This window comes from Sminthopsis crassicaudata, chromosome 5 (assembly GCF_048593235.1).
Source record: "Sminthopsis crassicaudata isolate SCR6 chromosome 5, ASM4859323v1, whole genome shotgun sequence".
Taxonomy (NCBI): domain Eukaryota; kingdom Metazoa; phylum Chordata; class Mammalia; order Dasyuromorphia; family Dasyuridae; genus Sminthopsis; species Sminthopsis crassicaudata.
The window spans coordinates 210938810-210960696 of record NC_133621.1 but is presented as its reverse complement, the minus strand read 5'-3'; the positions used below and the strand labels follow the sequence as shown (position 1 = coordinate 210960696).

At 37.7% G+C, this 21887-nt stretch overlaps 1 protein-coding gene across 2 annotated transcripts in view; it reads right to left on the bottom strand.

Annotated features, from left to right (window-relative positions):
* PPM1H (protein phosphatase, Mg2+/Mn2+ dependent 1H) overlaps positions 1-20212 on the bottom strand; it is a 304307-nt gene extending 284095 nt beyond the window's left edge. For both annotated transcript variants that reach the window (XM_074269761.1, XM_074269760.1), the window contains exon 1: positions 19294-20212. In XM_074269761.1, coding sequence (XP_074125862.1) covers positions 19294-19553 — 260 coding nt within the window. In that variant the 5' untranslated portion in view covers positions 19554-20212. The remainder of the gene's footprint in view (positions 1-19293) is intronic.
* Positions 20213-21887: the final 1675 nt, after the last annotated feature.

Genomic DNA, 21887 nt, shown 5'->3' with positions numbered 1-21887 from the left:
AAGATGGAGTGAGGGATTAGGACTAGACCTGTAACTTTATTGATACAAAGAATTCTTAGTGAAGAATTCTTTCTACCAATGCAAGTTAGCACTTGCTCTTTAACTTATAATCAGAGAATTGTATGGAACAATGAGAGGTCATTTACCCAGAATCACAACCAGGTGTGTCAGATTCAGCACTTGAACTCTTAGTCTAAGGCCATATCCTCCATCATGCTACATGATTTATACCTTAAGATAACCTCAGTTGATACATATATGCTCCAACAACAAAAAATGCTTTTTGCAGAAAATATTAAAACAAAGTTTTTCTGACTAGTGATTTATCTATATGTAACATAGATCAAATCCATCTTGGTCCAGAGAGGGATATTCTAATACTGGCAGACAACAAGGAAGAGATTGTGCAGATATAAGAATTAAGTGCTAAATGATAAACTCAATCTTATACATGAGGCAAGAAATACTACAAGCTCATTAAGTAGGCCTGCTTTATAGGCAGAAACTCAAGTGCCCCAGTAAGCTACTTACCAATATAGCCTTCAGGATATATTAGAAAATCTAAAAACATTCTCAAGAAGCAAAATGTAATTTTGTTACAAAAAAATTACTCCTCTAACATCAAGAGTTCTTGCTCTTTTTCTATCACTTATTCCTTCTCAGAATTACTTTTCTTAAATGTATAAAAACAAAATACAGAAGATTACAAAGGAAACCAATTACACAAATATAGTTAACAAAATATATTCATGGATTCCAGGTTAAGAATCCCAGCTCTAAGCCCTGATTCCTTAATATCTTTGCTATTTCGCTATGGATACTTAGCTCAAGAAAAGCCAATAACATTTATTAGATCGGGTACAATGAATAAAGGCTAGGTGGGCACAGTGGAAAGAGTGCTAGGCTTGAATCATGGAAGAATCATGAAGAGACAGACATGACTAAAAAAATGACTAAACTGAATAGTTATCAAAATATATGTATGGATCACAAGCTAAGAACCCTAGCTCTAGACCTTGATTCTTAGATATTTCACTACAAGTGTTCAGTTGAAGAAATGCAATCAATATTTACCAAACGGTACAATTAATCTGAATGGATAGAGGATGCAGAAGAGATTAAAAAAAAAAAAAAGAAAAGAAAAAGATGGGTAACAAAACAGATTGAAGAAGACCTAAAATTTCAGCTTAACTATAGTATAACACACACACACAACATGCATATACATGTGGGTACATATAATGTGCACATGTTGCACATATACTTCACACATATGCATGTGTATGCCCACCACCATATACATACATATAACATGCATTGCTACACTCAGTGTGTGCACATATGACATGCACATGTTATATACACACATATTTGTGTATATAACACATTATATACACAAGTGTGTGTGTGTGTGTGTCTGTGTGTCTGTGTGTGTGTGTGTGTGTATATATATATATATATATATAGTATAACATAGAGATAACAGTCAGTCTTGGAAGATTTTGAAAAGTGAGGAAAAGGGCAAAAGGGTCAGATCTATTTTCTACTTTAAGAAAACCCAGTCTAGTAAATATCCAATACATCAACACATTAAAGACCTTTCTCTTCACATCAGAGATACTGAAGACACGACCCTGTCTGCAAGATATTTTTATCCCCACAAATCAAATACCATAAAAGTACAAAGTATTGATTAAAATGACATCAAGGGCACAAATTGCTCCCAATATCAAATTTCGCAGGAAAACCAAATAAGCCATTGGCTCAGCACCAGATGGGCAGAACATCTGTCAAGATGTTGGGATAAAATGGTCTCCACCCAATTATGAATTGACTAGAAGGTGAATTTCAAATTAAGGCTCTAAGAGCTACACTATTGTTGTCGTTTTTTAGTTATACCTGACTTTGTGAGCCCTTTGGGGGTTTTCTTAGGCAGATATATTGATGTGATTTGCCATTTCCTTCTCCAGTTCATTTTACAGATGAGTAAACTGAGGCAAACAGGATTAAATGACTTACCCAGAGTCATATAGCTAGAGAGTGCCTGAAGCCAAAAAGCTAAATACCCAACACAGAAGTGTTACCCTATAAGAGATCTTGGGGTGAGGAGGGGAAAGAAGTTCAGTTTGTCAGAATTGTCACGAACTTCACCTAGTTTAAATTTTTTTAAAATGGCAGACAAACATGTTTGTAGACAAATATCTGAATTTATCACTTTGCTGAGCAGAGTAGTAACTAGCATGATACAAGCACAAATTTTCTTTATTTTGACTTAGTAGATGCTAAATAACCACAGATATATTTGTTTCTTTTCAAACTCACTAGTAACTACTGCTTTTCCACGTAGTTCCAAGTTAGACATTATCCACTAGGTTAAAGGCTCATATGGTAATTATACTGGAGGTTATTTACTACACTACTTTCAATTCTGGAAGCAATTCTTCTTTAAATGAAATGAGGATCACTATGTGCTGGTTGCTTTTTAAGAAAATTCTTTGGGGAAATTAATTAATTAATTATTAATAGAGATATATTAAATTGTCATCTGTGAAAAAGCAGGTAAATTCCCCTTCCCAAAATGCTTCAGAAACACAGCAGAAAACATAATGAATAACTTTAAAGCTTGAGATTAGGGAAGTTAAAAGAATAAAGGACCACAATAATCATGTAACTAACAAATAGCCATTTACAGGAATTTATGCTCAACGTAGTTACTTGCTCCTCCTCTATACACATTAAAAATATACACACACAAAAAAAATTCCCTTCACCCTATACCAAGATAAGGTCAAAATGGGTTCATGATTTAGACATAAAGGATGTTACTATGAGCAAATTAGGAAAACAAAGGATAGTCTACTCAGTTCTATAAAGAAGGAATTGTAGTCAAAAAAGAACTAGAGTACATTATGAAATGCAAAATGGATAATTTTTATTTTATTAAATTAAAAAGGTTTTGTACAAACAAAACCAATTCAGAGAAGATTAGAAGGGAAACAGAAAGCTGAGGAAAATTGTTTATATTCAATGTTTATAATAAAGGCCTCACTTCTAAAATATAGAGAATTGACTCAAATTTATATAAATACAAACCATTCCCCAATTGATAAATGGTCAAAGGATATGAATAGACAATCTTCACATGACGAAAATAAAGCCATTTCTAGTCATATGAAAAAATGCTCTAATTCATTATTGATTAGAAAAAAGCAAATTAAGGTACCATTTCATACCTCTCAGATTGGCTAAAATGACAGAAAAAGATAATGATAAATGTCAGAGGGAATATGGGAAAACTGGGATTCTAATACATTGCTAGTGGAGTTGTGAACTGATCCAACCTTTCTGGAGAGCAATTTGGAACTATGCCCAAAGGACTATCACACTCTATTGAGTCTGAAACCCAAAGGGATTTTAAAGGAAGGAAAGGAACCCACAAGTGCAAAAATATTTGTAGCAGTCCTTTTTGTGGTGGCAAAGAACTGGAAACTCAGTGGATGCCCATCAGTTGGGGAATGGCTAAATAGGTTATAGTATATGAGTGGAATAGACTATTAATGTTCTATAAAGAAATGATGAACAGGTTGATTTCAGAAAAAGCCTACAAAGACTTACATGAACTGATGCAGAGTGAAGTAAATAGGCCCAAGAAAACATTATAGACATTAAGAATAGAATGCAATGACCAACTTTTATGGACAAGGCTCTTTTCAACAAAGAGGTGATTGACCAAGGCAATTCCAATAGATTTGAGATGGAAGAGTTGTCTGCATCCATAGAAAACTATGGAGACTAAAAATGGATCAAATCATAGTATTTCCAACTTTTTTGTTGTTGTTTGTTGCTTGTTTATTTTCCCCTTTTTTGCGTGTGTTTTTTTTTTACCTTTTCATCTCATTTTTTTCTTGCACAGCATGACAAATATGGAAATATGTTTAGAAGAATTGAAAATATTTAACAAAGTTTTGAAAAGATTTATTCTGAAAACTATCTTTGCATATATTTGAATAAATAAAGTTATTAAAATATTTTAAAATACCATTTCATGACTCAAATCAAAAAAGTCTTAAAATTCATCTGGTTTGGATCATCTCATTTTATATTTTTTATAAATTTTATCAGTTTCATTTTGTAAAAATAAATTTGTGGGAGAAGAGTCAAAGAAATATGAATATCATGTCCAACACATAGCAGAAGCTTGCTGACAACCCTGTGATTTCATTAGTACAACTAAGTCCAGAAGGAGAAAACCCTTATCAAAAGTGCCATCACCTTCTGCAACTTAAAAGAGTTTGCCAGAGAGGATGGACAGGGAGGGAAAAAAAAGTTTATCAGAATACAGAGAAAAAAAGTTGAATGACAAAGTCACAGAGCAAATAAGTATGAGAAGAAGGACTTCAGATCTTCCTGACTCTAAAGACTTGTTCTCAATTCACTCACTATACCACAATACCTTTCTAATTTAATCTATACATAAAGCAAATTTTCTACAATTCATTTTGATTTTTTTAAATTAATGTATTTTCCTAAAATTCTCAAAATGCAAAAACCGCAAACTACAAGATACCTTCCTTTCTCTCCCCCAAACACCTTGCTAGAAAAAAGGAAAACATTTCATTTCAGTTAATCTCTCTCAGACAGATTACACATCTCTTATTTGCAGCATGTTGTCCAAAATCCTGGCTAATACTTTCATGATCCCAGCTTCCCTCTGAAGGGACAACAAAGTTCTAAAATCACTTTTTAATCGACAGTTAGGAAATCTTGGAAGTCTTTAGAAGATAATAAATAAGGCCCAAGGTCACAGTGTCCTTTGCAAATAATATTCTCAGCATGGGTGTAATTAAACCATTGATGTTGGGAACCTCCTTAACATTAAAATCTTTAATATTTTTCATTGAAAAAAAGAATCCATTAGGCTTGGAACTAAAGAAGTAATGGAAAGTCATACTGCACATTTTAATAAAAAAACATACACACACGTGTATGTTTATATTTATGTATACATACATAATGTGTATATGTATATATGTGTGTATACATATTATATGTATACACACACTCACACACACACTCTCTCTTTATGATGTAGACTGACAACTTTGGATAATATAAAATGCCAGATCTTACTGTATCAGCAAGTCCAAGAGGCATACAGGTTATGTCCTACTCAGGGGCAGTTTAGTGGAAAAACCATTCCCTTATTCATTTGTTCCATTAATTCATCCTGAGACGTTAGCTTTTCAGCATCCAAGTCACAATGCTAACAGATTGGTTTTGGTTCTGGCCCTTGCTTATACTTGTGTAAGTAAGTTAAATCTACATACATGAACTTTAGATTTGCCCCATTATACACCTACTTCTATCACTTATATTTCCCCCTTCTCCTACATGGCATAGCCCAGGCCACTTTGAAATGGCATGAGGGCCTCCTACGGTCCAACACAACTAAGCCAGAATAACAAAGGTCATCCAAGATTTCTAGCCACTTTCCAAACCATCACAGCCACAAGCAATTGCTTAAAGTTCTTTCATATCTGAACCATAAATGGTAGCAATTCAATAGAACATTTCCTTTATTTCATATAAAAACTTCAAATTATAGTTCTTACTTTTATTAGAGTCTTCCCCCATATCCTTTTATGATTCATCCATGTTCATTAAGCCACAAAAATGTGTTGCCTATTGGGCATTTATTTCCTTTCCTTTGTTCTAGCAGATGTGTTCTAAACATAACCTCAATTGCTTTTTTTGTTGTTGTTAAAGCCTGAAGTAGATAGCTAACTCTACAGCAGTCTGATTAAATATAGAAACCCAATTATCTATAGCATATGTCTAATCAATTTCCATATCAACGAAGATTTTCCTTCTCTCTATTTTGTAATATGGGGAAGACACTGTGCTAATAAAGAAATGCCATTTCTCTTTATGATTTAATTACTTATTTGTAATGTCCCTTCAGGAAACTGAGATAATAACAAGGTATTTTGTCCTTCCCAACTTAGCAAAAAAACTGATTTCTTCTGTTCTCATACCCCCCTGAGCTAATTAATTGGGCAATCCAGCCAAGATGGTTCCATTAGAGCTGCTATCTTTATGCACACATCAGTGGTGTATGCTAGACCCTAAAGCAATGAACTAGTTATACAAAGAGTATGAGGATTATTTAAGTACATGCAAACATAGACACAGACATTTTTATAACAAAAATTATGTGGGCCTAGTTTATCTCACTTAATCTGGGAACAATTTCTAGAAAGAATGGATATGATATGAAAAAGCTGCTTATACTGCTACTCTGTTCCTTGTCAAAGGGGAATACTTCTCAATATAAAACCAGACTAGATTGTAAGCATTTTGAGAGATCACAATTTCAAGTTTGCAAAGTAAAGCATTTTCCATCTCTCATTTTCACTAGGAGATGAGACCTGGTGATGTTTTCCATGAAGCAGGTAGTGAATATTCAGTTGCATGAGCATAAATTGTTGTTGGTGGTTTTTAAATAAGGAAATGTGCTTGTTAATATCTGTTGGGTTCATGATAACAAAAAGGAAATTTTAAAAGTTTTTAAAGAAAAGTTAAGGCTGACATCCCACAGTGTCAGAATCCCACAGAACCAATACAAGGATTTACAGTTAGAATACTCTCATCTAATCACACCATTTTAAAGATGAGAAAACTAAATAATATGGAAATTAAAGAGCCTCACAAAATTAGTAACAGGTCTGACTGTTGAACCCAGTACCTTGACTCCAAAATTAAGGTTCTTTCCACTGTATGTCCTTTGTATAAAATGTTCCCCAGTTCTTCTTACATGGTTTTCAACTTCCTGTTACTAAAAACATTTTGCCAAATACTTCAACAGTTTTTTAAGTCTTGAGTTAAAGTCTCATTAATTTATATTGAATCTTGCCTGCCTGCTTTCTTAACTTTTTTTTTTTTACCAATTCAATTTCTAATCATGTGGAAATAGAAAATGGGCTGTTAATATTTGAAAAGAAAAAAAAATTAAATGTATTTGAGAACATTATTTTTAATCATTTTATAAAGGAGGCTTATAACAGAATCGATATGGATTCATGTGAACAGAGAGAAACAGGGGAAGGTTGACAGTATAAGGGAAATGACTAGCAAGTCTAGTAGCACTACCTCAAACATTACAAGCAAAAGGCCACCAAATGCTGAAAAGTCTGCAATGCACAGCAGGGGAAAATTGCAAAAAGCCACCCACAGGGTAATTCCTAACAAAAAATAAATAAATAAATAACTGAAAATTGAATCACCAGTGCAAGTTCCAAGTTATACACACATAATATACAAACACATCCATAGGAGATAGGGACAGCAAGTTTGGCATTAGTCCTCTGATACTGTCCTTTCTCAGAAGTAGCCTGACGGCCCTAGATCAAATCAAAATCTCTGGCACAAGAGCAGGGAGGGAAAAGGGTACTTGTACAGGTGTTGAAGCAGCATAAAGAATAACTGAGGAAGGAGGGGCCCAGAAAAGCTACACTAAATACAACTCTAAGTCAGGCTTAGGGCCAAAAGAACAGAGTTAAACATGTGTTCTCTGCAAAGTTCTAGGGGAGCCTCTGAGATGCCTTTTGGAGCAGATCCTGGAGCCCAGGCTAGAGAAAGTCAGTTTCACAAAGGCCTTTTATCCCAGAGAATTGGAAATCTAAAGTCTCTCTTGTCCCTTACAGTATTCTTGCAATAACATCCCAAATGGTCACACTCACATACTGGAGGCAATAAACCTTATTCAGCCCTGGCAATGTGAGAAAACAGAACAGATGGAAGGTGTAGGGAAAGGAGCACAATACTGCAAAAAGAATGGCAGGATGAAGCTGAGTTTCAGCAAAAATGTCATGCAAAAAAAATTTAACAGTGATTAATAAAGTGGGGGAAAAAATGAATAAAATTGAAGGAGAAGAGTTATCTAAGTCAGAGATTCTTAACCTAAGAGTCCATGAACTATTTTTAAAAGTTTTTTTGATAATTTTATTTCAACATAATTGGTTTCTTCTATTTTCTTCATATATATGCATTTAAAAGCATTCCATGAAGGGTCAATAGGCTTCATTGGTCCACTAAAGGAGTCTATGAAACATAAAGCTTAAGATCTCACATCTAAATGGATCTTTTAGACAAAGGAAATATAGTCAAAAATCCTCTGTACAACAAATTCTGCCAGGCTCATTGAAATAATAAAGTAATTTCAAGAATCTCCATAATAATTAGAATGAACAATCAAATGATTAGATGAAATATTAGAGAAATTAAGGCAGAAGTTAGAAATCTTAAAAAAAAAAAATCGGAAAATCTAACCAAAGATCACAAAATTTTTAACAAAAACCAGAAATGTTCTCTGTAACTGTAGATAATCTGAAAAAGAGAGTTGTAATACAAAAATGCTGAGGACAGAGGTAGGGCAGTTTAAAAAAAAAAAAAGAACAAAAAAATTTTTTTAAAGACTGGAAGAACACAAATAGCCCCAAAACAACATGGAATTTGAAGGTTAAGATGTGAAAAGATAACCCAGGTTAGGTATTACAGAAAAAAAAAAAAATCCTATTGAACATACTTCAATAATCCTATTGAAAATGTAGAAATATTACAAGCTCATTGAAAAGAGAGGAAGGCTTTATGTACTACAAAGATGGCTGTGTTTGGAGTCAACTACCCAGATTTGAAAACCTATTCATCACAGGACTAATATCTACCAGTAATGTTCCTGGCCAATATGGGGCAGATCCAGTCTCCTCCTCCTTCCAACCTGTGAAAGTGTTTAGCTTTCCCTCTAAGGACACAAGACTTCCTTGGATACAAGTCTTATAAAATAAGGGGAGGAGGGCTCAGTGACATCTGAGTTCCCTTCCATCTATTAAAAAACTGATTCTATAATACATATGGATAACAAGAATCCACAGAACAGCAACAGAAAGAAATGTGATATTTAACTTACAAAGAAACACCTTAATCAAATTTCAGAACTACAAAAAAAAAAATAGAAAAAATGAAGAAAAGGCTGTCCAGGGCGGAGCCATTAGTCTGAAGAACTAGAGAAAAAGAGACTAAAGGTAATTCTGAGATGTAAATTCCAGTATTAAAATGTTCTAGGATAAGGTAACATCTGGGGTATAGTGCAAAGGTCCAGATTGCAATCTGGTGAGAAATGGGAAAAAAAAGAAAAAAGAAAAAGAAAGGACTTAAAATAGAAGTTCTGGAAAGGTACATTTTAAAAAAGGAAGAATTTTAATCATGTCCACAAAAGAATCTGGAGGTAAAACAGTGTTATGCAACATGCAAACTGACCAAAGAATAGAAAATCAAGAACTTTCCGAAAATAATCAAAGCCCTTTCTTTCCCTTTTACTTGATACAGTTCTAAAAATGCTAGCAAAAAGTAAGAGAAGTAAAGGCAAAAGTAAATAAAATTATCCTTATTTCCTGATGACATGATAGATGTTCACTTATAAAATAATAGGGGATCCACTGAGAAATTAAGGCTATAGTTTCAGCAAAGTTATAGACTACAAAATAAATCATAAAAATCAATAACATAAAAATATGCAATAACAAAATGCAAGAAGTGATATTAGGGAAATCCATTTCAAATAACTTAAAAATGTATAAAATGTAAGCAACTCAATCTAACAAAACATCTATTGAGATGATCATGTGATTTTGGATATTTTTATTTTTAATGATTATTTGTTAATTGTTGAATCACTCCTGGTGTGAATAATTGAATCCCTTAAAGTAGTCTCATTTTCAGTATTCGAAGTTACAATTATGCAAAATATAGTCATCAGTTCCAGTCTAATGGACATATACAGTATGAATTCAAATAGAGCAATCCCTTGGGAAGAAATCATTCCTTTCGTCACACAAACTGGGACCTACCTGTATTCCTACTGAATTTCCTACATACATTTTAGGGGGCAAAATGCTTACAACATATTCTACTTCTTCCCATCTTCAGGTCTTCTGCAAATCTGATAGGTAAGCTAAGACTTCCAGAAAAATTGATAAAAGTCATAAAGAAGCAGTTAGGCAAAAAGAGGCAAGCATTTTGAAATTCAGAATTGGGGAAAAGGGGGATAGGGACAGGGCCAATGATTTCACAGGTCTTTGTTATGCTCAGATGTAGCAATACCTTACCATAGCTTTCTATTTATCCTATATCTAGCTTATCTGAAAAGTTATTTACAGATTTTTATTTACATATTTTATTCCTCATTGGACTAAAAGCTCCTAGAAATCCAGGATTCTTTTTTGTCTTTCTTTGTGTCCCCAGGGCTAAGCACAGTGCCAGATTATAGGAGACACTTAATAAATGCTTATTGACTCACTGAATACTAATGAAAGGTCAACCACATGGTTAGTCTTAGATAGCTACCTTAGAGCATTGAGAGATGAAATGATCTGCAAAGGAGGCAGGATTCTTGAACCCAACTCCTTATCTCCTCTGCCATGTTATTGTAGCTCAGTCATTTCAGTCATGTCCAACTCTTTATAATCCCTCTGGGGATTTTTTTGGCAGAGATACTGGACTGGTTTACTATTTCCTCCTCCTCCTCTAGCTCATTTTACAGATGAGTAAACTGAGGCAGAGTTAAATGACTTGCCCTGCTAATAAGTGAGGTCAGATTTGAACTCAGGAAGATGAGTTTTCTTGACTCCAGACCCAAAGCTCTATCCACTGCTCTACTACTATATTATACTGCCTTTCATATCTAGTAATATCTGTCCTTCATTTGCCAGTAGAAAGCTAAGCCAAAACAAAATTAAGAAAATTAATGAACATAAATCACACAAGAACAGAAGGAACCAAACCAGAAAGCCAAAAATAGCAACCACAATTCAAATTATTGAGTGCTCACTTCATAACAACCTTATGACATAAGAGAATGCAAGGACAAAGGCAATCAATTTTTTCTTCATATAGTCCAATTTAGAGGCTGGAAGGAGACTTATAGGTCATTTAATCCACCCCTACCATACTGCAAATAAGGATGAAGAGTCCAAGAGACTGATGATCAAGGTTGCAAAGATAATAAAATGAAGGAGAATAAGATTTGAACTCAGGTTCACTAATACCAAACCCTATCTCCACCTCCCTTCCCCCTACTTTACCATACTGGCCTTTTACAGTGGCCAATATCTACACCTTTTGTTAGTCACTGCACCAATATGCACTTATTGAGCACATCAAAAAGAAATGTTCTACATAGGTATTTTTGGTAAACTGCCAAATCCAGCCAAAAATGGGTTTTTAATTTTTTTTTAGTTTATCTTTTAACCAGAATTAGTATCACACACTATCATGCCAAATGTAATTATACAATTCTTTCAATTCTACCTTTAGTCTTAAAATAAAGATACTTCTAGGGAATGAATTCACCTGACTCACTACATGTTAAACAGCAAGTCAGTTTTAAATTCTTGTTGATATAAATAACTCCCTCCCACTTACTATGAAGAACCATTAAAAAAAAAAAAAAAGTAACATCTATTATTTCTACTGACTTGAGTTGAGGCTTATGAGAAACTCAGTTAAGTGAAAACTGAGTTAGGCAAATTGTAACATCTCAATTGGCCTTTTCAGACTTTCAATATACTGTGAATGGGATTCTGGGGGAAAAAAAGTCTTGGAGGGGCATCCACAGTACAAAACTGGTCTTCTCACAGAAGTAACTCACTTCCAAATCTGAAGTTTTTTCTCGTACCTCTTACTGCTCTCTACCTAAAACATGAAAAATTGTACCTCCCTTTTGAAATTAACATAAAAGAATTGTGCCTTCGCTATCAATTACTTCCTATTTTTTTCTGTCCCAAGCTTCCTTTGTATCTGTTTGTTTGAAAGTCATCTCCCCATTAAAAAGCTTCTGAAGGGCTGTCTTTTGCCTTTTTTGTATCCTTACTGCTTAGCACAAAGACTGGCACATAATAGGTAGATGCTGATATCTATGTAAATATGTGGTGAGTAGAATTTAATTGCATTAGGCTCTCCTCCTATCAATTAATTCTTCTACACTTTAGCCAACAGTCTTTGTGGGTTGGCTTACCAGCCAGTTTTATGTGATGAGCCTCTCTGAACTTGCCAAGTTTGGTTCTTAAACAGACAACCAGTCAGCTGGCCCATACATGAAACCTTTGTTACTTATCAGAATTTATTCTCCAAAACCCAAGGTCAATCTTAGCACTAAGATGAAGCAATGAAGAGGAGCTTTAGTGAAAGTTTCAAAACTCTATTTTCATCAATAAACCCACTCAATCAAAGTGTATCCAGAATATCAAAATTAATGGAAGCTCCCAAATGAACAAGGAGTTAGGGGACTGATGAAGGGTCATAACAATTTTCAAAGGCTGCATGACCATCAGGGACATTGTAAATGACATTCAAAGTACAAAGTATGAGTTTAAGGATTCTCAAACTTCTTTTGTGCTATTAGGAGAACACAAAACAATGTTTCTTGCCATGAACTGTGACATATTGCACATTTAAGGTAGTAATGCTATGAGGGAATTAAATGTAAATTTTTCTTTCAATCAAAGCAGCTATTTTTGTGGAATAATTTGTGCGTTTAGGATGTATGCAAGGTAGACTGAGGTTAATGTACATTTGTAACAGACAAGAATACCCTACTTATGATACAAAATATTGTGGCTAAGTAAATGCACATTAAATAAAATTAAGAGTAATTTTTATCCATAACATCCTAACACACTAGAATAACTCACACATAATTAGTATAACTTACACTGAGGGCCACTTCTCAATGGACCATGACCTCTAAAAGATCTCTTTCATATCATAAGTCATATGATACAAGTCTGGATTATTATTTTAACACTGAAAATCTCAGTAATAGTTAGATACAAAGTAAAAACAGATTTGGTTCTATTAAAAATCATTGAACTTTCAGAAAGAAAAGGTCTGATGAAAGGACTCTAGGCAAGTAGCTAATTAAATACAGAAGTTTAGACTTCCTTTATAATTCTAAACAAAAATTATTCACGTTACATGATCTTCTTTGCTTACATTTATGAAGGTTTTGGCAAAGCTCGGTAGTGTATGTTAAAAAACATGTAAATAATCTTTATTTGTATAACAATGAGATTATAAATACAAATTAAAATAAAGCTCACATTAAATAACATTTAACCTCATGGTGCTATGTAAACATCTCTGGGGAAGATATCATTAAGTCCTATGAGAGCCTCAATCTCTGAAAAATTATTCAAATTTGAGGATAAATACTAAATATTATAAAAGTTAAAATGGTTACCCCCATCAATGCTTGGTTTATTATGGATATCCCTGTCATAAAGCAATGTGAAAAAAATAATTTTAGCAAATAGATAAAATTTTTGTCCTCAATATATAACCAAATAATTAACTCATAGCCCAAAGCAAAGTTGGCTTGGCTTTTCAGTAAGACCCTTAGCCAATCAACTGACCTCCCAGGGTCTCAACTTTCTCGGAGAAGTGAAAGAAACTATGGCTTTTGAGGGCCTTTCCAATCTCTCTATGAGCATGAGCCCTAAATCTGTAATACAATGATCAAATTAAAAAAAAAAAAAAAAAAGATAAGAAATAATGCAAGCCTTAGGAATAACCATCTGCCCTACACACCAAAGTGCAGAGTCTAGCCCTCTCAGAAGAATACCTCATTGAGGCAGGTACCTTCTGGTACACAGGACCTTCTGGTAGACAGATGCTCCTGCCTTTTGTACATCCAAGCAACCTAATGTGATTTAATAGTCAAGCCAAAAGATGGCACACAATGAAGTCCTGAGTTTCATTCTCTTAACACATTGGCTTAAAATCCTATATCCCCTCAATCAAGTACTTCTTCAATTTAGATATTCTGATAAATAAATGACCAACTATGTTTCAGAGAGACCAATGATGAAAGCAGGATATCCCATCCTGATACCAAGGTGATGGACCCTCAATAAAGAATGAGATACATATATTTTTGGATACGACCAGTGCAAGAAGGTTTTGCCTAATTGAATATTTGCTGAAAGTTTTATTTTTCTTTTATTTTTCCCAAAGAGATAGTAAGTAGGTGGGGAGAGAAAATAACTTTTTTTTTCCAGTTGAAAATAAAAGAATTTAGTTTTTTAAATTGAAACAAAAATGCAAGACAAGTATTTTAAAATGCCTATTATATGCCAGACACTGATAGACGATAGAGATTCAAAAATAGCCCCTTTCCTCAAGCTTATGTTTTCTGAAGGTAAAAGAAATATTACATAAAGAAAACTGGGGTTTCTGTTGTCTGTTGTGTGATACTTACTTCTGCTTAATGCATGCATCTGAGTAAGCAGCAATGACTAAGAAGCCATCTGACGCAATGTCACCACTTTAAAGAATAAACTCATCATCTGATGCTTCTATTTTCACCAAGTGATTCTTCCAGCCAAGTGGCAAGTACAGAACTTTATACACGATAAGTGAAGGACCCTATGTATGCAGCTGATAAAAGGGGGGAAAAAATAACTTTAAAGACAGACTTCTAGTACAGATCTGGTTTCAGAAAGTCATGTTCAATTTCTTTTTGAGTTAAGAAATATTATTTATATTCTTGCATTTACATTATTAAAATTATACAACTCTTTTTAAAAACCCAAATCTGGCCCTATGTATATTAATAAATATCAAATATATTCAAGTAGCCAAAAAGATAAGAAAAATCTGGAAAAAAAATCAATTGTTCTGCTGGCATATACAGCTGCAGGATGAACATCAATCCGTCACTGATGCTTGTTACTTAGCTATATCACAGCTTTCATTTCAATGGATGAAAGACAAGGGTACAAAAAAAGAGAGGTTAAGAGAGATGATAGATGGCTAGAGCATCAATAACTCAACATAGTTCAAATCAATAGGACCAGTAGCCATTTCCTGCACTGTTAATTTCAGTGGTTGGTTTAATTCCAAAGCTATCCTAGAACAATGTACTTATTTCTAGGGCATATCTGGAAAGAAAGGAAAGAGGCTTCAATTAAATAATAATAAAAATAAAAGCTAACAATTTTAGAGCTCTTTACAAATATTAACTCATTTTATCCTTACAGTGACACTGGGATGTAGGTGCTATTATTATCCTTACTTTACAGATGAGGAATCTGAGGCAGATGGAGATTGTATGAATTGGTTGAGGTCATAAACCTAATAAGTGCCTGTGGCCGAAGCTGAACTTGGGCCTGTCTGATTATACCACCCAGGTGTCCCTATAACCGAGGAAGACAATCTGGAAAGAAAGTCATCTCTGTTCCAATCAGACTTTAGTTTTATATCTGTCCATCAATATGAAGGGGACCGATGCTTGTTTCCATAATGGATTGTAACAATGGGAAGTAGGGCAGAAATCAAAAAGTAGCTTTATTAGTTTGAAGAGTAATGAATACTTCCACATTTATGTAGTGACTTTTAGATATATCCAAAGGCAAGAGCTTTTTTGTTATACTTCCTCCTACTAAGGTTTTAAAAATTACTAAACCTACATGTGACATTCCTATAGGGGATGAAAATATGGCGCTTTAAGGTTTGCAGAATTCTTTTATAAACCTTTAGAGAGAGGAGCCTTACTTTTTATTAATTTATAGCAAATTTTATAGCAATTTATAGCAATATATAGAAATTTATAGCAATTACTAAGTCAGGAAGATCTCAGTTCAAATCTAGCCTCAGACAATGAGACTCTGGGCAAGTGACTTGTGTAATGCCTCAGTTTCCTCATGTATAAAATGAGTTAAGAGAAGGGAATGGCAAACCATTCCAGTATTTTTAACATAGAAAACTCCAAATGGAATCAAAGAGTCAAAGATATCTGAACCAAATGAACAATTTCATGAACAACTAGCCCTCTATCCACGGTACTACTTCCATCTAACTGCCTTTAAATGCAATCTTAAAGCCTGCAATAATTTGCAAGATCACCACGAATGTCATGATTTTCTACTGAGAGAGAAAGAGGAAGAAATAGGAAGTCTGAGGGGGAAAAAGGGAAAGGTTGAAATGGTAGATGTGAAAAATACAATAAAATTAATTTGGAAAGGCTTGGGCCAATAAAGCCCAGCTGAGATAAAAAACACACATGTGAAAGAGATTCACAGTCATAGTTCTATGACTTTCTCCAGCACAGACTGCATGTGATTCAGGGTTGAGGTTTGGGAAAACAGAAAGTGATCAATTTAGCAATCAATCAACAAAGCTTTTTAAAATGCCTACTATGTGGGGAGACTGTTAAATGCTGAGCATAAAAGCAGAAAGCCCAGAGTTAGAAAGAGGCTGGAGGTCATAGTGAAGATGAAAAAAAAAAAAAAAAAAAAAGTTTAGGATGGAAGAGGTACAGAGAAATAGATTACAGATGAATAAAGGGATTTCAGAGATATTGATCAGGAAAGTAGAACACTTGGACTTGGGGGCAACAGCAAGGTGAAATATGATGATGAAAGATAAGTAAGTCTCAAGACATAAGTCATGGGAATTAAGGAAACTAATGACTAGGGAAACTTGAGGGGTTGAGGAGACATCTTCATGTATATTCGAGGCCTCAAGGGCAGTGATTGGGATAGGAATGAAGACCAGGAGCTCAAGAGACAGAGCTCCAGGAGAAAGGATTAAGAATGACCCAAGGATTAGCAGATGACAGTGACAGAGGTCACCCCTACATTCAGAAGAATAAAGGGCTTGGAGTAAAGATAAGTTCTGTTTTGAGTACATTAACTCTGATATGCTTACAGGGTATCAAAGGTTCAATAGGCAGTTGGTGACTGAATCATCACTAGAAAAGAATTCTGGAGATTAGATAAATGGATAGATAGCTGGCTAGACAGAGAGACAAGTTGATAGATATTTTTGAAAGATCTGTATAAAATGAACCAAACCCATGGGAACTGATGATACACACACACACACACACACACACACACACACACACACACACACACCACAGACATGGCTTATCCTCCTAGCTAGACAACATACATGGATGAGGAGAAACAAGATATTAGTGTTATAAAAACGAAGTGAAAAAACATGGGGGAAAAGTATAATTAACAATGTCAAATGTTCCTAAAAAGTTAAAGGATGAAGGCTGTGAAAAAGTTAGTGGATTTATCTGTTGAGTGATCACTACTAACATTGAAGAGAGCAATTTCAATTGCTTTAGGAGGGTCAGGTTGCTAAGGACTGAAAAGGGAGAGAAAGATAAATAGAAGCAATAAATATAAACTTTTTCAAATGAATCTGATTGAAAGAAAAGGTTATTTATTTAGCTGTCTGCTTTAAGGAGGAAAGCTGAAGGGGATGGTAGCAAAGGTTTCTTTCACCTCTCAAGCCCCAAGCCGTAGGGTACACTAAAAAGAGAAGTAGCCATAACAGCATTTAAGTCACATGACAACCATATAGGTAAGTTTTACCCATTTTAGAGGTGACTAAATTAAAACCAAATTATATGACTTGTCACATGGCTAATAAGTGTCAGAGAGTTGGGATACAAATGTAAGTCTTCCTAATTGTAAGTAAAACACTTTGGCTAGAATAATAAACTCAGGTTTTTTGATTGCTTTGAAATATAATAAGTGACATTTTACCTGCTTTTTAAATGCTATTCTCCACCTAGCAACTAGTTTTTGCTTCATTTTATTACTATAAATACTGCAAATTAATAATACTGATCCTTCAAGATTTTCAAAATATTTTCCTTAGTTCAGCCCTGTGAGGTTAAGTAAGTTTTTCATTGTATAAACAAAGTGAAGAGATTTATGTCCAAGGGAACAGACCCTACCTACAGTGTCAGAACAGAGATTCAAACCCAGCTGTCTAAAACCACGAGACCTTTCTATGTCCACAGTCTGCTTTCAACCCTTCCTTCTTAAAACCATCACCTGTGCCCACATAAAACCCGCCATTTTCCAGCTTGATTTTTCTTTTTCAAAGATCTAAGAAGTTAGGTCTTGAGGGGGCAGGGGCCCTTTTTACTAACTGAACTAGTTAGAGGACACCGATTGTGATCAGGATAGCAGAAGAACAGTAGAATAGCTTCAGGGTGAAGATCTATGAGAATGGCCTGGAAGGGAGACGACAGGGTAAAGATTAAGAGGAAAAGGGCTTGGCTTAATAAGGACACAACATCCCCTCAGCTTTCAGCTCCATTCATCCTCGCTTTTAGGGGAGATGTGTGTAAGGGTAAGAGAGGGGGGTGTCGAGGCAGCCTGTAGAAAAGTCACCTGGCACAAGCATCGCAGGAGCCGATTGGTTCTTCCGAGACCCAATCAGCATGTGTGCCCTGCTAAGCATCGGAGTCAGAGGGAGATGGGTTAAGGGTTAGGGTGCCAGGGGCTGGCCAGGCCGAAGGCCCACGAGCCAGTTGGGTTTCGTAGGCAGCACAAGTTCCAGTGGCACCCCTGGCACCCGCACTTGGCGTTACCGACCCCTTCATTCCACCTTCCACCTCTCTCGGCTCCGGGGAACAGGGGCCAGGAGAACAAAACCGAACGTAGCACGGGCATCCGAAGAGCCCAAACAGGCTCATTGATAAAATCCATGGAGGGCCACTGGGGGAGGGGGGGTCGATTAAAACACGAACTATCTCCTTCGCTGGTTCTCCCCCCTCCTTAACCCCTTCGAGAAACCCAAATTTATTTCCAAAATAGCAACACCCTTCTCCCTACTCCCAGCCCTCAGCGACTCGGTATTAAAATGAAATTGCGAAGCTGCTGAGGTTAGCCGCTTGAAATTAACTTCTCTCCAGGATGGACCAAGAAAGTGGTCCTGAAATCTCCCAATCCCCATGGGGGGAGGGGAGGAGAGTATAGCAATTCTCCCAGCAATAAGGTCCGAGATCCTCCTCCGTAACACACACCCGCAGGCTCCCACCTCCCAGGCGGGGACACCCACAGCAGCCCACGGCTTGGAGGCGCGAATAACCCGGCGCCCTCACCTCCCCCCTTCCTAACTTCAACAGTCGCGCTCCCTGCTCAGGTCCAAAAGGTTGTCTCCCCTCCCCCCATCGCACCCCCCTCCCAATGCCTTTCCAGCCCCTATCCTTGCTCCGGGTCCCGTTGTTGACTCTCACCCCTCTCCAGGGATGGAGACGCGGCGTCCTTGGAGCGCAGGAATGAGGGGACGGGGGAGGGGAAATGCCCAGCGAGAGCGGGGAGGCCCGGGGATGGATGGCAGCCCCGGGGACCGTCCGGGGGGCAGGAGTACGCGGGGGAAGGTGAGGGGAAGGCAGGTGATGCATCTCCCCGGCGCGGCGGTTGCACTCACTCTGCGTAGCCCGTGGTCCAGGGCAGCCGCTTGGTCTCCTTGAGGATGAGGATGGGGCGGGCGATGTGGTCAGCGCTGCACTCGACCTCGTCCTGAGACAGCCCCAGGAACTCGGGCCGCCCGTAGGGGAAGCGCAAGGGCAGGTCGGAGCCGGCCCCGCTGCCGCCGCCGGCGCAGCCGCCGCCGTGCTCCAAGCCCGAGCCACCAGCCATGATGCCGCCCATGAAATTGGCCACCGCAGATTTCACGCGAGTGAGCATGTTACTGCTCTCGCGGCCGGCTGCGGGGAGAGCAGCAGCGGCGGCGGCGGCGGCGGCGGCGGGAGGAGGAGGAGCGGGAGGAGGAGGAGGCGGGGGAGGGGGAGCCCAGGAGCATGCAGCCTGGGGACGGCGGCGACGGCTGCGCCGAGGAACGAGGAGGAGGAGCACGGAGGGAGGCCGGCAGCAGCCGACCGGGCTATTGGAAGCACGGGCTCAGAACTATTTGTTGCTCTTGAAGCAAAAAGGGGCGGGGGGCGGGTCGGGTCGGGCCCCGGTCTCAGATTCCTGGGGTCAGCGTAGCCGCCACCGCCGCCGCCACCTCCGGGTCCACTTCCGCAATGGAACTACTTGGAGCGAGGCTGGGAACCGGCTGGAGCGGGGGGGAGGGGGCAGGAGCCGCGGCGGCAGGTTCCGTGTCCCCCCCCCCCGCCCCCTTCTTTCCCTTACTGAGGGCGAGGAACTAAAGCCACCAGCTGAGCCTGAGGAGAGAGCGCTGCTCCCCCCGGGCTCCGGCTCCCTGCGCCCTCCGGGTCACGTGACGCTCGAGCTGGGAGGCTAGCTAGGGCAGCGGTTGGACTAGTTAGTTGCACAAGCCGATCGGGGAGACTTAGGGGCATGCCCCTCCCTTACCCTCTCCCCCCTCCCAACCACAGGTGCGAGGAGCACCGAGTCCGCGGGCCGGCCGCAGGTGGTAGCGCCGGTGAATGGAAATCCCCCCCCCCGGGCCACGGGCAGAAAAGGAGAGAGAACGCGAGGTGGACCGGGGGAGCAGCCCAGGTGGGAGCGACATTCCCAGCGCCTGCCAGAGTGAGCGGCGGAATGCGCGGAGGAGAGCGCCTGCAATGAGGAAATGCCTCGGGAATTCTCCGGAGCCTAAAAACATAAAACCACCCACCAACCGGGCCCGACTAGTCACACAGGAAAACTTCCTTCCAGGCACCCGGAACACCTGCTCCGCGCCCGCTCGCAGCCCTCGGCGCTGGCCCCGGGAGGCCGGATTTACTACTTGGGCACTCCGACCCGGGAGGGAAGATACGGAAATTTTTACAACTATGCTGTCGCTTCACGTGATCCTTGTTTAAGAGAATAACAAGGATGTACTTTTCTTCTAAAACCTCAAATCAATATACAAATAGTTGTCCTGTTTAATACTGGAACATTCCATGATGTCTGTGTTAATTGCCCTGTTCTTAACAGAATCAAAAAATCCACGCACAAAAGCTGACAAATTTAAATAGCATTTGTTTATTTCAATAAAGTTCCCAGAATGCTTGTATGTACCTTTCCTGCAATTTAACCATCATTTAAGTGCATATACAAATACCTAAACAAAAGGGTTTTTTTTTCCCTTTATAAAAAATTCTGAACTTCAAAACCATAAAAGTGAGTGTTTTCATATAGAGTGGAACAGAAAAAAATGTATACATGAAGTTGCAAATCGGTTTTGAGTTTTTTTCTCTGAAGACTAACATCAATATTTTTTATTTTTTATTTTTTTATTAATGTATTTAATATTTTCCCCCAGTTATATTTAAAACTTTTTTTTACATTTGTCTTTAAAGCTTTTGAATTCTGGATTCTCTCCCTTATTCCCATCCCAGTCCCCCATTAAGAAACTACATGAGAAGTTATGCAAAATATTTCCATAAAAATCATGTCATCAACATGATTTTAAAGATTATTTCTGTCTCCTGCTGACCCTCCTATTGTGTTTTGTGAATTTTTAAGCCCTACACAGTGACCTTTATTACATTTCCTTTTTTTCCCATTTTCTATATATTTTTCAAACAAATACTATGTTTCTACACAAGAGTGCATTTGGTTATGTTTTAAAAATTTGCAAATTTAAAGTTTATAAAGTTATGTTTTAAAACTGTGTGAAAAATTGATGGAAGCAGAGTTCAGAGGTAGTAAAAATGGATAGGACAGGATCTTTTGTTGTTTAGCTGAATCCCACACTCCCAATCTCTGGGCCAATGCTGCTCATGGGGTTTTCTTGGCAAAGATTCTAGAGCTCTATTTCCTTCTCCACTGGATTAAGGCACAGGTTAAGTGACTTGCCCAGGATCACACAACAAGTTAATATTTGTGGTCAAATTTGAACTCAGTTCTTCCTGACTCAAGGCCCAGTGCTCCATCTGTTGATATCATTTAATATGAGGCAATGTATTATATGTGCAATTTATGCATTGTAATACCAATCTTTAATTCAAGAAACCCATCCCCCCCAATTATTTTACATTAATAATAATAGCTACATGGGGCAGGGTAGGTGCAGCAAAGAATAGAGGGCCAGACCTGGAGTCCAGAAGACTTACCTTTGTGAGTGTGCCT